At 38.6% G+C, this 15,131-nt stretch overlaps 1 protein-coding gene across 1 annotated transcript; it reads left to right on the top strand.

Annotated features, from left to right (window-relative positions):
* The first annotated feature begins 1,359 nt into the window (after positions 1–1,359).
* Positions 1,360–11,567, top strand: LOC129737781 (uncharacterized). Its single transcript, XM_055728943.1, has 3 exons — positions 1,360–1,956; positions 2,088–2,204; positions 9,923–11,567. Exons 1-3 carry the CDS (start codon positions 1,525–1,527, stop codon positions 10,580–10,582), a joined length of 1,209 nt encoding a protein of 402 aa, XP_055584918.1. The 5' UTR covers positions 1,360–1,524; the 3' UTR covers positions 10,583–11,567.
* The last annotated feature ends 3,564 nt before the right edge of the window (positions 11,568–15,131 follow it).

The following is a 15,131-nucleotide window of genomic DNA, read 5'->3' as shown; positions in this document are numbered from 1 at the left end:
ACACGCACGCGGCAGAAAAACGCAAACGCAGTTTCCGAACCGCTCGCGCTCTCGAATAGCCGCGCGCGAATTCGCTCTGCTCAAAAATTTTCAATCTGCGTTTTGGTCGCAAATTTCTCGAGAGAATTTCGAGCAATCAAATGTGCCCGTGAACCGAGAACGAAAGAGCTGCGTTTTATTTGCTCTTTCTCATTGGACGCACTCCTGCGTGTTGAACCCTGCCTACCATCTAACCTTCTATCCCATCTATAAAAAATCAATGAGCTTAAGATGTCCCTACTAAAAAGGACATCACTTTTTACCTATAAGGCCGATAAATTCAAGTAACAAACATAAATTACGGCGATTAATCCTTCATAGAATTCTGAATATTGAATTTTAAATTTAAATTACATATAAGTTTTGGTTCAAGATAATGTTTAAGAATTTGTTTTCCATAACTTCTATAGGAATTTTGGTACTGACTCCGTTTTCTGTTTTCCAAATGAGATGTCCAAATTTAAAATTTAAATATGGTTGAAAACTCTAGTTCGGCGATTTGAGATCCTCGTTTAAATGATTGAATGTTCTAGGTTTCAATTGCCACCATCATTGTTGCGAAATTCATTAATTTTTGTTTTCATTGACGGATGACATAATTAATTTTTTGTTACCAACTGTGGTATTTACTTAAGCCAGAACACCTTAGTGTAATCCAAGCTGTGCAATGTAACATTAATTAGAATTCGTTGTTTGAACTTCAAATGATGATGACGATCTTGCACGGAATGTGGAAAGCATACCGATTCGAGAAACAATTATTCGTACCAATAGTCATCATCTGCTTTCTATTCAACTTAAGTTGACCGAGTTGCGTATAGCTAGTGCCGAAAGCGTGCCTCCCCCTTTTTCATCATAAGGGCCTCATGGATAATAAGCGCACCTCCTGTAGACTGCCAAACGGTGTTTGTATGTGGTGGAAAAACCAACTACTTTTTTTTCACCGGTCATTCTCTTGAATGCTCCTACTTCTCCAGTTACTCATCGCATGAATTGTACAAAACTTTTAACGAGGCACGACCAACCGCAAGGAAAACGACTATACATACCTACACCCTATCAGCATCGCATACACACATTTCGGGGCTTTATCATCACCCTCACTTGACAGACAGAGAGTAGCAAAACGGGCTCGTGCTCTCTCATTCAAAGATCATTTGTAAAAGGGGCCTGTATCGGTTGTTGGGTACATAGAAAAATCACACAGTTCTTCGCTTGTTGCAGGCTGCGTGGAAAGTGTGATGGGAAGGATGAAAAAACACCTCACAGTCATTCAGTTTCGGAAATTGAACTATAATGTCAGTTGAGTTCTGGACTCTGGCCATGATAGACCTAGTGTAGTGCAAGAAAAAGGTGCCGGTCAGAAGTTTTAAATTTTACGAAGGATTGCGAAATTATGTCATAAGTGCCTGATAAATAGATGCATTTATCGAAAAAACAGGAACAACAGCAATAGCAGAAGAGTTTGTGTGATATAATTTAGTAATGTCTCTTGTGCAAGAAGTTAAACGAATCTTTACGAAAATCTCAGTGAAACAAATGTGTCTTGAGTGCAGTTGTTTTGCAAATCCTACGCGACGGAAGAAATTCGCGAGGACACGAAACATTTGTTCGGCCACGAAATTTTGTGCAAATTCAAGTCAAACGTGTCCCGAGTATAACCTAGTGTGTCCAGCAATGAAGCGATTAAGGGATATGGCGCCAAAAAATATTGCGCAGGCCTCAGTCATGCGAGTGGCAATGGCCATGTGTGCCTTCATGACTGTTACCACATCGGCCTTACCTACCCCACTTTCTACTGATCAACCGAAGCTTAAGGACGCTAGTATCTGGACAAATCCTTGCAGTGTACCCAGCTATTTTGGTAATCAAACAGAACTGATGACCCCGGAGAAGCGGATTCTTCACCTACGATCGGTAAGCTAGTTAGTAGTGTTACAACATCCGTTCAGGGATCGTTTTTGAACTCAAATTCTACCAGGTGTTTAGGAACCCACAGCTTGGATTGCTTCTAATGGCTTGTTTTATCTTGTTTCACAAATTTGCAGATTAACGACTCAATCGCGGCTACTAAAGTAGAAACCGATCGGTTTTATAGCTCGAATACGGATTGGGCGTCAACGCAAAATAAACAGAAATATAAATTCATGCCACCCTACAAAAAGGTAAGCCCAGAAAATTAAGAATAGCGACACAACAACAAAAAACTTAATACTTTACTGCGAAAGTTCGCTAGATAAGAGCAAAAAAAGGGTTAATTTGATGCATTTCTACGACAATAAAGATGAGAACAAAATTTCCACTAGTGCGAACAATAATACGTGAGTGCGTTCGAAGAATGACGACGCTTAGCGCTGCTGCTTGTCACAAAGGTCGCTAGCCGTAATTATTGCTGAAAATTTATTCACCTTTAAATTGCATTAGCATCCCACTGTGACTTATTTTACTAACTCGAAATTCTGCGGAATACTTAGCCGAGCCCTAATGTGATTCGCGTGAGTCCATGAGCTGATTAGCTTATTTTGACTCTCCCGGATGAGCAGCTTGAAGATCACCAGAAAAATCCGTAGCTCGTACTTTTGCGGGTATTTTTGACAGAAAATGTGATGTTCTGTGTACGTTTTGTTCCACCTTTCTATACGTGCTGCTGACTGATCAAAGCATATCATTATCGTAACGATACGATCATGATCCATATGAGAGTGCAGTGCTTCCATCCGTATCGTGCGAAAAGATTTCTCGCGCCCTTTCGTAACCATAACATTTCTTACCGTGTGCTACCCCTCTGCGCAAGAAGTTTATCATTAAATTATCTTTCACGCTTCTGGCTTTCCGATCGATCGATCGATCGCGCGTCAATGTGCTTTTGACTCACGGCGCGCTTGGCTCTCATCTCAGGATCGAGGATGCTGCTCTCGATAAGGTCAAAACAGAAATGTGCACAGTGCCGTTCTTTCTGCTTATTAATCATCTTTACGACCAAACAAATTTTCGACCATAATCATGTTCATTGGTTTGTGGCCTGCGTATTGCTCATAAAAGGATTCGGCGGCCTACGCAAATTAACATAACTAGTGATTTGAGAACGATATCGCGCAAATCTTTCTTCTGCGCTAGGATCCCTACCTCCTGTACCTACCTACCAAATAGCGGTGGGCATTTCATAAATGTCTACAAAAAAACGCGCCGGCGCGGATGGATGGCGCTCTGCCTGTAACATACTTATATACATAAATGGCACGCCTGGCCCAACATCACACAACGTTCTCGCAGTCTGATTCACACGCTTTCGTCTACCGCAGTGATTCGTCATCACTTTGAATATCCATCATACCAATCCTTCCTCAGATGAAACGACGACGTTTCGACTTCGATGCCGGCGGCGAAATATGATGTGTTGCAAGTTTCCAAACTAAATTGACTTTTTTTACTCTAAAATAAACAGTGCCCAGGGAGAATCACAGGCGGATCTACTAATGCTCATATTACGAGGCCAACATAAGCTACTTAGCTAGGCAAAACGTGTGGCTTCCGATTTTCCTACTTCGATTGCCAAATTAAGAGAACTGAAACAATTGTTTATAGAAGCAGCAATGAATGCTGCCAGACAAAGAGCTTTGGGCGCCACAAGGACACAACGGGGAATTGGGATGTGGTCCGGCAACAGTGATTGGTGAGCGAATTTTCGTACGATGTCTCGTCTGCAAATCCCCCAAAGCAAATGGTGCACAGTTCCGACTTATAATTAAAATTATAACTCATTATCATGTCACATCGCTCGAAAGCACACCGTATTTCATATCATCGCCGTTTTCCTTTCCTTCAAATTGATCCATAATTTTAGAGACGAATGATCTTTTTTTGCGCTGCTACACGAATCTAAATCCATCATTCCGTTTATGTGTGATACTCGATGTGGTATTTCGATGCTGCACGGCTTTCAGGCTGGGCTGGAGAATCACACAATTTCTGAATATGTGTAGAGTTTCGTGCAACAGCTTTCGATGGGGAATTCTACCCTACAAGAGCACCCAAATGGGGATCGATTGTAACTTTGCGCGGGCATAAAAAAGTTTGATTTATTTTCCAAGCTCAGTTTCGCACAACTTAACCCATATTTACAATCATATATTGTCTCGGAGAAATCTAGAGGCGCAAAATACAAGAAGAATCCATCAGACAACCGGTAGGAACGACGGGCATCGATTTTGAGCACATAATTCGTTTGAGTGCAGCCGCCGCCACCGCCAATGATCGCCGCATGGTTTTAGCTGAAATTTCCGCTCTTCGGGCTGATTTCGAACTTCTTTTTTCCTTTTTCGTTGAATGAATGAATGGGATCCTCGACAATAATTTCCAATGATGATCCTGAAATGGACATCCACTGAACCGAACTATTGGGTGATTCATAAAATAAAATCTATAACCTATGGGTGTTAATAAAACGTTAGTAGACAACAACAACGACAATTCGCATAAAAATCATAACTTCTTGCTGGATTACAATCAATGGCCACACGATTTGTAGCCCATCGAAGTAAAATCACATGTTCGTATTTCATTGTTGTGGTTTTTGTTTTTTTTTTTTTTTTTGGTTTCTAAACTATTATAATTGTTCCTCATTCTACTAGGAGACAACGGATCAATCTATAAGCAAACGTGTGAAAACGTCATTCTTATGATCGTGTTAATTAATCACTCATATCATGAATTAGATTTTCCCAAATCTGAGTGAATCAAGTTGTCATATGGTATCTACAAGCAGCCGAAGTCATTGATCTAGCTTAACAACCTCAATTGTTTTTTGAAGATAGGGAATCGCATCTTTGCATTTTCTATACCAAATTTCAAATCACAGTCCGCGTGTCGTAATGTCATTGAAAAAAAACAGCTGTATATTTGGATCAAAAACAAAAATTTCAAAATCCCATGCGTTTTGGAATTAAAAAGAAGTCCTAGTTTGACACACCCTGGCACCCTGTTTAGAGCAAGCTCACTGGTGTTGGGAAGAAGTGATAGACAATTTGTCACTTTTAGCACTTTTTAAAAAATTTGCCATGCAAACACATTTTCAAGATCTGTGACCTTCAAGTTTTTAACAACACGTGTTGTAATTTACAAAAATAACAAGATTTCTATCATATACGGCTGAAATTGAAACAGCGCTGTTAAAAAAAACGACCAAAGATCTTGAAAACATTTTTGCATGGTAAAATTTTCCAAATATGCTACAAGTGTCAAAATTTCTACCACTTTTCCCAACACCAGTGAACTTGCTCTTACATTCAAACGAGTTGTTTACTGATGGGAGTAGCCTAACTTGTCTTTTTATACCCTTCTTTATTATGCACCCTGGTGTATAATAAAGAAAAGTGGGGCTACTTTATCTCATTGTCTTGTTTAAATATAGATACCCGCTTTTCGTCTATTAAGAATTGTCCTAACTAGAAACATATGACTCCGCAATGCTGTCTTCATTCAGTGTTCAAAGTTTTAAACTGAATGAATAAGGATGAGTTCTTCAAATTCAAATTTACGCAATCAACTTGAGAAACTTTTTTTTTGTCACCGATACTGAGAACTTGGGAAGTTTGAAAGCGAAACAGTTACAGCATACTCGCTAAATTTGAAATACTCAGAGCCCGGCTACTTTTTACTCAGACGACGCCACATGTATGAAGCAGCCGACGGCTGATCTTAATGAACTCAAATATCAGCGGAAAATTTACTCAGACGTCAGAAAATTCGGCACTCAGAGAACTCGAGTGCTTGAGACTGCTCGACGACTGAATAAATGATGATCAGTTTGTGCGAGGCGGTCGGACTTGGTTGTTTTCGTGCAGCAAAAACTAGAAAATTTACATGGTGAGTATTCATTTTGAAGGTAATTTATAGCTATTATTCCGATATTATTTTTATTACAGGGTTCTGTGACGAAGGTGGTCCAAATACGCCATAACTAAATCTATAACGGCATAATGGGTCCCGGCCCGAGAGACGGAACCCGACGGGCGAAAATTTTTTTAAATTTTTTTTAAAATAAATGTGTATGCACAACATTTTACTTTTGTTTTATAATTACAACGTATGCGGGAGGTGATTATCGAGATAAAAATACAGATGTAGTGTTTGCGTCAGTGGTCAAACATAAACTGATTTATTGCACAGCATCGGCCAGCGATGCTGTGGTAAATAGGGTGACCATAACATCTCCATTCTTAAGATAAGAGAAACATCGTTAAAAATTTAATTTGGACAAAAAACTTAAAATTAAAACAATCACATTTTTTTTTTAACTAGGAACTGGCAAAATTGAAAAACTATTTACAACTCATTTGTAATAGCGATAATTAGGTTCTTTTCGATCAAACATAAACTGATTTATTGCACAGCATCGGCCAGCGATGCTGTGGTAAATAGGGTGACCATAACATTTTGTTATCCATCAAATCAACAAATCCATCATTTTTCTGAAAAATAATATAGGTTTTAACTATTCTAGCAAGGAAAAAGCGGCCAAAAACCGCTTCAGAATTATTCGCACATTCTGAGTAACCATGGCTCAGTTATCGCGAAAAGGGCTGTAAGTCAGTTCTGAGTAAAAGCCGTTTAGACAATTCCACTAGCTGACTAACGAAAACGGCCTAGGACTCAGAGATTTAGTCGCCTCCAAACGAATGGCCGTACGTAGTATTTTTTCCAGCACGCCCCTCCCACACAAGTATACCTGAAGATCACCGTACAAAACGCATTATCACAGATCGACCACGTTTTGATAGACATCCGGCACTTCTCGGATATCATCGACGTCAAATACTGTCGAGACACCAACAACATCGAGCCTCGGAGAAATATCGCCCAACTGAAGCAACCTGCAAAGGAGCGTTAAAAATTACCAACAGCGAAAGAGGCAGCGAGTCCGAAGGAGAAAAAGCGCCGCCTGGAGGAGGAGGAGCTCGAGAATCCAGCTGCATCTTTCCCAGGAAATACGAAAGTTCTATCAAAAGCTCAACGCATCGTGCCGTAAGCCGAAATGTGCCTGGATAAGGGCGAAGGCATCCTGACGAACAATAGTGATGTGATTAAAAGGTGGAGCAGCATTTCGAAGAAAGATTTTCAACAGATCCAGTCAACTTATCTGCTTTGCCGACGACATTGACAAAGTAGGAAGATCATCTCCGGCGGTGGAGGAGATCTCAAACGCGAAGCTGGAAAGATTTTGTCCAAGATGATGTACCATCAACAGGGGCATCATGCAACACTTTATAACTTCAATGGCATTTTTAAAACTTAATGTCCATAGATAATCATACCACTTTTACATCAAAAGTTTTAAAGTTGATGGGACATCAAATTGACGTACAGGGTGACAAAAAAGTGCGGTCACATAGGAAAATTTCAAAATTTCAAAGAATAAGAAAAAATCTAAATCTGGCTTTCATAGCTTTATTCAGTAGCTCATGAAGATACTTCACAGACGAAATCTCGGAATTACAAAACCTTTCTCTGATCGAACCAGTTTCAGACGTCTCGGAAAGTCGTCGCAAGCGGCGCGCACGTGCTCCACCGGCATCTCGTTCCAGATTTTCGACCTTGGTCGTCCAGATCGTGGCTTGTCCTCGGGGCCTCCGGTCTCTGGTACCGATTTATGGTTCGGTACACCAATTTCCGGTTGATTTCGAGCGGTTTTAGGTGTTTGAATATGTGTACGGGTTTGTACCCTCTCACATATTCAGCGATAACAGCTGCTCTTAACTCTGCCATGGCTCACAACTTAATGTAAACAAACTGCACAGAAACGAAACTCTGCCACTTTGGGACTTTCATTTGACATATAGATAGCACCAGAGAGCTGCAACGTGTAGGCTACAGGCGACCCCAAAACAGTGTGACCGGACTTTTTTGTCACCATGCAGTCAGTAAAATTATTGGTATAACCTACCTACCTATTGGTATAACCAGTTATTTTTAAATTTACGCAAACATATAATTGTCACCATACTAAGAAAAAGAGGTAAGTTGCAACAAACTTTGATTTTAACGAAAAATCAAATTAAAATGTTTGAAGATTTATAGTTGTTGATGCAGTTATTTTTGGGTTTGTTCGTATTGTCAAAAATGTTTTTCAAGAAAAAACATAAGGAAGCTGCATACTACAAAAAATTCTAGAAGCTGAAATCGTAAAAATTCATGTTTGGATGGATTAAATTTTGAAATTGACAAACGCATGATACGAAACAATCATACTCCAGCATATGGAAACGGAACTGGTAACTGAATTATAAAAATATTAATTTAAAAAACATTTGGTGATTGTCAGAAAAATATTCTTACACCAACAGTGTTGTTATAGGATAATAAAAGCAATATAAAGTTTGTAGGTGATTTCATTAAACCAATCCGTCATACTGGGAAAGTTTTTAACGGTTAAACTTTAAAAAACTATCTCAGGATGTGAGAAATTATGTCATCATAATTATGTTGACATAAAATGTTAACTTTATTAGATTGTATTTTCATAAAAATTGAATAAGTGTTGTGGTATACAAATGTTGCGGGCACAGGACCTGCATACACTCGGAGTATTCGAGCGACGAGTGTTAAGAACCGTCTTTAGCGGCGTGCAGGAGAACGAAGTGTGGAGGCAAAGGATGAACCACGAGCTCATGCGACTCTCCGGCGAACCTGGGCAGGACATGTTGCGAGAATGCCGGACACATATCCTGCAAAATAGGTGTTCGCTGCAAATCCGGTAGGAACGAATGGGGTGGTTAAACCAAGTGGAGCGTGATCTGTCGAATGTGGGATGCCCTAGAAATTGGAGAATGCTATGGACCTAGTTGGTGCAGTGGTTTATGTATTTATTTCTTACATTCTTAGTTCAATTAACATACAGACTACTGATGACTTAAAAACTGCAAATTGTCTTCTTTAAAATGACGTTTGTACGTATTAAAGTTAAACAAATGATACACTAAATTAAAAAGTTCACAACTCTTGTCAATAGAGTAATTTTGGCCGTAAGCAATGGTGAGATATTGAAAGAAACTGGCGTTGTCGAAGTGACGACGGAATACCGTGTAAATAAATAGAATAGGCTGGATGGGATCACTTTCAACAGCTGCTAATTTTATTTGAACCATTCGGTAGCAAGCATTTGCTACAGGATCTGCTTTTGACAAAACAAAATTTGCGAGATGTGATTTCTCCAAACAATTAACTAACTTCAAATTTGTTTCCAAATGTGGGAGTTGTGGCATTTTTTTTTTTTGTTTTCGATGAAGTTTAAGCACATTAAGTTTAAAATAGTTTACGATTGATCAGAATCTATCACCAACATAAGTACGATGTAGCCGTTCGCAAAAAGTTTCTTTTCCAAAAAAAAACCGTTCAAAGGTGTGCAAACGCCATTCTTATGTCCGTGTTAATTATTAACCTACATACTAATTAGCTTTTGGTAACGCGCCGTCCATGGCAACAGTTTGGAACTTTTTCTACTTGTATGGTATGAATAGGTATGTACCGGATCACTCTGCACGAAGAACCGATTTTTGACCAGTTTCAACCCATTCAAAATGTAACATGATTTGTCGGTAGCATACTTTTATACTTTTCTTTACTCCTCTAGTAAAAAACGGCTACTCTTAGAACGGGTTTTACTCAAGTTTCGTGTTTCGAGAATCAAACCTAAAAAAACGTGGAAATTTTGTTCAAATATTTATTATAATAATGGCTTGGTTCGGAAAAATTCAGTATTCTACATCATCAATTACTCAGAATGTAGACACCATTTAACGCTACTACTTCACAACGACAGGCTTGTTCGTATACAATGGTGATCATACCGTAAATGATACATTTTTTTATCTTCTCCTTGTTTCAGAATCAGACAACTTGGGAATACTCAGTTCAGGTTTATGTGGCATCCATCGAAGTGATTTATCAGAAGCAATCCCAGCTCGAGCGAGCTAGCAACTCGGACAAACCAGACGAATCCTTGAAGCTCAAGGAGCTTCGAAAAAGTGCCAGAGGATTGCTGTGCAATATACAGGAATACAGGAACAACACCAAAAATGGCAGAAAGCGACAAACCGACCAGGCGGCAATCTCTGCGGACAGCATGAACTCAATTATCAAATTCGACATGACTGATCCTCAAAACATGGAACTGCATAAATGGTTCCTAAAGTGTCATTTTCGATGCTTTCTGGAGAATATGGAGCAGCATGTGGATTTTCTCATGGATAAGTACAGCGCAACTTCAGCCCAACGAAGCCTCCGCACGACCAAGAGACCTCGCAAGAACATTAAAAAGGGACGCAAGGGCAACGGAAAAAAGAACGGGAGACCACTCAAGAATAAGTGCTGCATTGTAAATAATAAGCCAACAAGTCCAGCGGCCACGCCCCGAGAACCGACGAATGTCAGTAAACCACACAAAGTCAACAACAATAAAAAGAAACTTAATGCAAGCCAACCGTCAAAATTAATTAAGCCAAGCCAGAAGAAAGTTCAGCGCAAAGGTAATAAAAAGTCTCAGTAAATAAAACTGCAAAGGAAGATCTCTTGGCGCGGAATCCTCTCACCCGGTTAGCTGTAACAGCAAGATAGCTGAAAGCATGTTTGTTATCGTGCCGTGTCTGGAAAATATGTATTTTCTTGTTGTTTTTTATTGTAAATAGTTACGAAAACATAACTATTCTACTGCCCTACGCTTAAAGCCCACCAGTTCAGCAGCAAGACGCAAATCAAGGACTCGGATAGGATTTTTAAACTTTTTTTTACAAATAGCTGCCGAAATGGATAGTTACGAATGTATCCATAGATAGCTAAACATTGAAGGACTTATTTAATGTTATGACAACTATTTATTTTGTATCGTTTCAATGACCTACAATGCTGTGATATTTGTAAATCGTGTAAATAACAGTATTAATTTTAGCATTCTCTCCCACCAAAAAGCCTAGATTTATTGATACAAATTCATAATCATCAATTGTAGGTGGTACTTTTCGGAAGGTGCCGAAAATTTCTATTACGAATAACCTTCAGTAAATTCAAATAAGGCTGAACAGAGAATAAAACAAAAACAACAACAGTGTTGATATGTAAGCGCAAAGCACCAGTAATAGCATTTTTTAAAGTACATATTTAGGAAACGAATCAGTATCGAAAATGTATAGCTCCTAGTTGATTATATACGTTATTCTTCCACACAAACACATCGACAATTGATTATGTTTAAGAAAAAAGTTCCTGAGTAGTATAAGCTTTCGTAAACAGAACCGTATATGATTCGATCATTCAATCGTTATGGACATTTAATTATTTTTATAGGCAACACTTATCAGTCAAAAGTAGCGGGGTGTCAAAACTAGAATTAAACGTTTAGGCGTTAACTAAAGTAATAGTGCTAATTTATTCTCTCTTCATGATTATTAATTTATTGCATTCTCACACCAGTATTGCCTAGAGGCAAAAGTACCATACATTTTTAGTAGTATTTATAAATAAATTATCAATCTGAACTACCGAGAGCATTTATATTTCTTTTGGAGAAAATCCTTGTGACACTAACAACATAAAAACCACGCTCATAAATTTCGATGCTACGTTTCATATTGATCATCTTTCCCAGCAGTCTTTTAACCAAGAAATTCTCTCATTCAGGCATAATAACCTACCTTTCCCTTGTTGTATTTGATCTGTTGGAATGGAAGAACCCTTTTTCCCAAACCTCGAGTAATAGATAAATTAGCGTCCCATGAATCTTCCGTTTGCTTATTTTCAAATGTATCCGCTGCGGTCAATACCGAGCAAACAGAGCCAGGTGAATATGGACGACGCTTTTATTGCGGCTTGCAAACCATTAATTGATATCAAACAACGATTGTTCATTCAATAAGTAACCGCGTGCAAATTTCCATATTGATTCGCGATGCGTTTTCATTTCTCATCGACGGATTCCTCTTTTTCGCAATGCTTTCTCTCTTATAACTACATACCTAGGTCTAACAGCATCACGTTCAAATGTATCCAATGATGAAAGCTTGAATTTATGTACATATGTATGTATGTATGTATGCATGTCGCCGATACATGTTTTAAGTTGCGCGATCTATGTCACATCATAGAGCTTTGGTGCGACGGTCGAAGGCTGGTAAGTGTGTTTCGCAGCCCGGGAGCTTTCTTTTGTATCACATCGCAACCCTCCGACCAAACATTTATAAGCTCAGAGCTTTTTGATTGTATCACCTCCAGTCGTTTTATTTCCAGACAACAACAGAGATCCAGGAGTCTTCTTGGGATAACTTGCAATGTAGCGTGCGTGTGATCGAGAGAAAATTGTGGGATTAATCTTCTGGAATCTCCACCACAAGTTTTAGATTTTCCGTTTCATAATTTTTTGTTTTTTTTTTATGTTTGGGGAGAAGCGGGCTATATGTGTCTTTTAAGCAGACTACTGAATTTTCTGAATATTACATCGACAAAAACTATGTACACATGAGCAGGAGTCTCTTTTTCCTATACATTGGAGTAATTTTAAATGTTGGAATTGAGGGTGTGAGAAACTCCAATCGGGAATGGTAAAAATTTGTCAAGTGAAGTTTGTTTTAAGCGTTTTAGATAATTATCTTATGGTTTTGACTCCACTATTTGGATGGCCAGTACAAATAATGCTGAAGAAACAGCCAACACTAAAATTTTCATGTTTTCGTAACCAACGTTTGCTTATGGAGTAGCAGTTAAATCTCGATGAGCAAGTTCCAATCATCGATTTAGTTTTCTGTAGTTTTCTCTCTTTCCTATTTAATATATTTCAAATGCATGAATATGCTCCCCTTCGATGCTTTTTATAAGTGCGTGAGCAATTGGCACACATTTTTACTCCGGTCATATATTGTACTGTTGAAGCAACCTGAAAGCAAGCTGAATCGATAAACCATTAGATGAAAATCATTGAAATTTGAGGGTTTCAAAAATTTAAGAGTGTTATAGGAACCACTTTAGGATAGTAATTAATTTTCGTAAATCCACATGATTTTTCATAAATTCAAAACTGTTGCAAACTAGTCTGTAAAACTTATTATAAATCTTTGATAGATTTCAGTAAACATTTAAACTACGCATTGTAGAAACTTTAGGAGCATAGGAGGTGTAGGACGAAATCATCACCCGCAATGCTAGCCTAGCATCTCCTAGGGTTAACCTTCCCAAACTTTACTAACATTGCTCCAAAACCTTGCGTTTATGGATGGGTCGTAGAGATCTCTGCATCTATCTTTAAAGTAAACGTTGACTAACATTCCTTCCCCTCTTCCTAACACAGTCCGCAGCGTTCGGTCAGGGTGAGGGTGCCTCAACATTCTGTGGGTGCTGGTTTCCCATTTTAAAGGATTTTATAATCTGAGGCAGCGAAATGGGGGACCTTGCTTCTATTGGAATCATAAGTCAGGAAATGTACCACAATCTCGAAAGAGAAGATGTTGCAATTCCGACCGACTGTAATTTCATAAAACGGAGAGTTGTTGTGTAGCGCCAACCAAAGTTTTAGGCGACTGCTCCTGCGAATTCGAATGCGAATGGAGTAATTTTAAATCTCGCGTGAGCTTTCATTACGTCGAATGAAACAGAAACACCGAACCGAGAAAAACGCTTCTGAAATTTGAAGAGTGTTTTTCAAATCCTATTTTTATTCCTTCGCCGATAACCCTTCAAGAAATACGCAATATTCATGGAAACTAATTGTGTCAGATATTCCACATTATGAATTTAATTTTTTTTGCAATTTGTAGAGCTATTTTTTAATCATATAGGAACATACGACATATTCAAACATAAATCGTTCATACGTCTGTACACATTCGTCGTTTGGAGGGGAAATTTGCACTTACGCCCAAATGTTCCTGATGCAAATGCTATGGGAAATTTTCAATTTTCTCGGCGTAGTGGCTGTTTAATAAGTGAGATATCATAGTGTAGCGGTATTTGGTGAGTAAATGCATAATGAAATGTGTGAATCGGGTGCGACATCGGTCAAACCAGCTCGCTGCTGCTGATCAGCTTTCTGTTACCGATCAGCTGGAGGGGAAATTTGTCTCATTCGTCCTTTGATTCATTCAACTTGCAATTACGCCCAAATGTTTCAGAGGCATTTACCGGTAAATTTTCAATTTTCTCGGCATAGTGAATGTTAAATTAGTGAGTTATCGAGTGTAGCGGTAAATTTATTAGTAAATGCGTAATAAAAGTGTGAATCGGGTGGTTGGGTGACTAACAGCAACAGGCTGCTGCCGATCAGCCTGCTGCTGTTAGTTGTTATGTTTGCTGCTACTACTGCTGTTCGGTTTCTTTCCCTTGCTGCATTATTTTACAGCGTTCGAAAGCCTTGAGTATCGATTTAAGAACGCCTGGAAACAAGAATCTGAAATAATATTTATGACCAGGTTGATATTCTGATTACCCCTACCTGTAAACACTGTTTGCTCATGGAATCCATAGCGAATGTGCTAGGTTTTTCTTCCTCTGAGCATTCGCCGTTTGGAAGAAGGGACGTAAGCAACATTGAAATGGGCAAGCAATGTTTTGTTTCATTCGTCATTTTGAAAGTCTTAAATTTTATACATTAAAAGGGTTTAAATTGATTGTTTCATATATCATATAGGTAGATAATCTTATAATGAAGTTTTTTAGTGAATATCTCAGTTTTTCAAATTTTGTTTCATTCGACGTAATGAAAGCTCACGCGAGAAATGTTGAAATCTTCTTCAGTTTTGAAGAAATCCATTTTATTATAACTGTTGTCAAGATTGACGTATCTCAAACCGGGCGGAATAAATGCGCCGATTTATGCTTTAGTCAAAATTTCTGGCAATATTTCCGTATAATTTCATTGGAAATGCTAGAAACTGATAACTTTCATACGACAAAGCTGGAGAGTTATAAAAATCTGTTTCTTCTGTTATTTTATAGCATCATCCAAAAGTTGGGGTCGCCATATTATGGAAGCAGTTCATTAATAAGAAAAACTCTATCCAATCTGTTTTGAGATCTCCGCAGTTCTCTCTTAAGATGTTAATTAGAGCTTAGAT

This window comes from Uranotaenia lowii, chromosome 1, assembly GCF_029784155.1.
Source record: "Uranotaenia lowii strain MFRU-FL chromosome 1, ASM2978415v1, whole genome shotgun sequence".
Taxonomy (NCBI): Eukaryota; Metazoa; Arthropoda; class Insecta; order Diptera; family Culicidae; genus Uranotaenia; species Uranotaenia lowii.
Note: the sequence above shows the minus strand (reverse complement) of the source record. Positions and strands in the feature narration are given on the sequence as shown.

What these genes read in the sequence shown, in the direction of transcription:
- LOC129737781 (XM_055728943.1), top strand. Translation starts at nt 1,525, where the DNA reads ATGTCTCTTGTGCAAGAAGTTAAACGAATCTTTACGAAAATCTCAGTG. An exon ending in GGATTCTTCACCTACGATCG is followed by an intron (nt 1,957 to 2,087) that starts GTAAGCTAGTTA and finishes ACAAATTTGCAG; the next exon opens with ATTAACGACTCAATCGCGGC. An exon ending in TCATGCCACCCTACAAAAAG is followed by an intron (nt 2,205 to 9,922) that starts GTAAGCCCAGAA and finishes TCCTTGTTTCAG; the next exon opens with AATCAGACAACTTGGGAATA.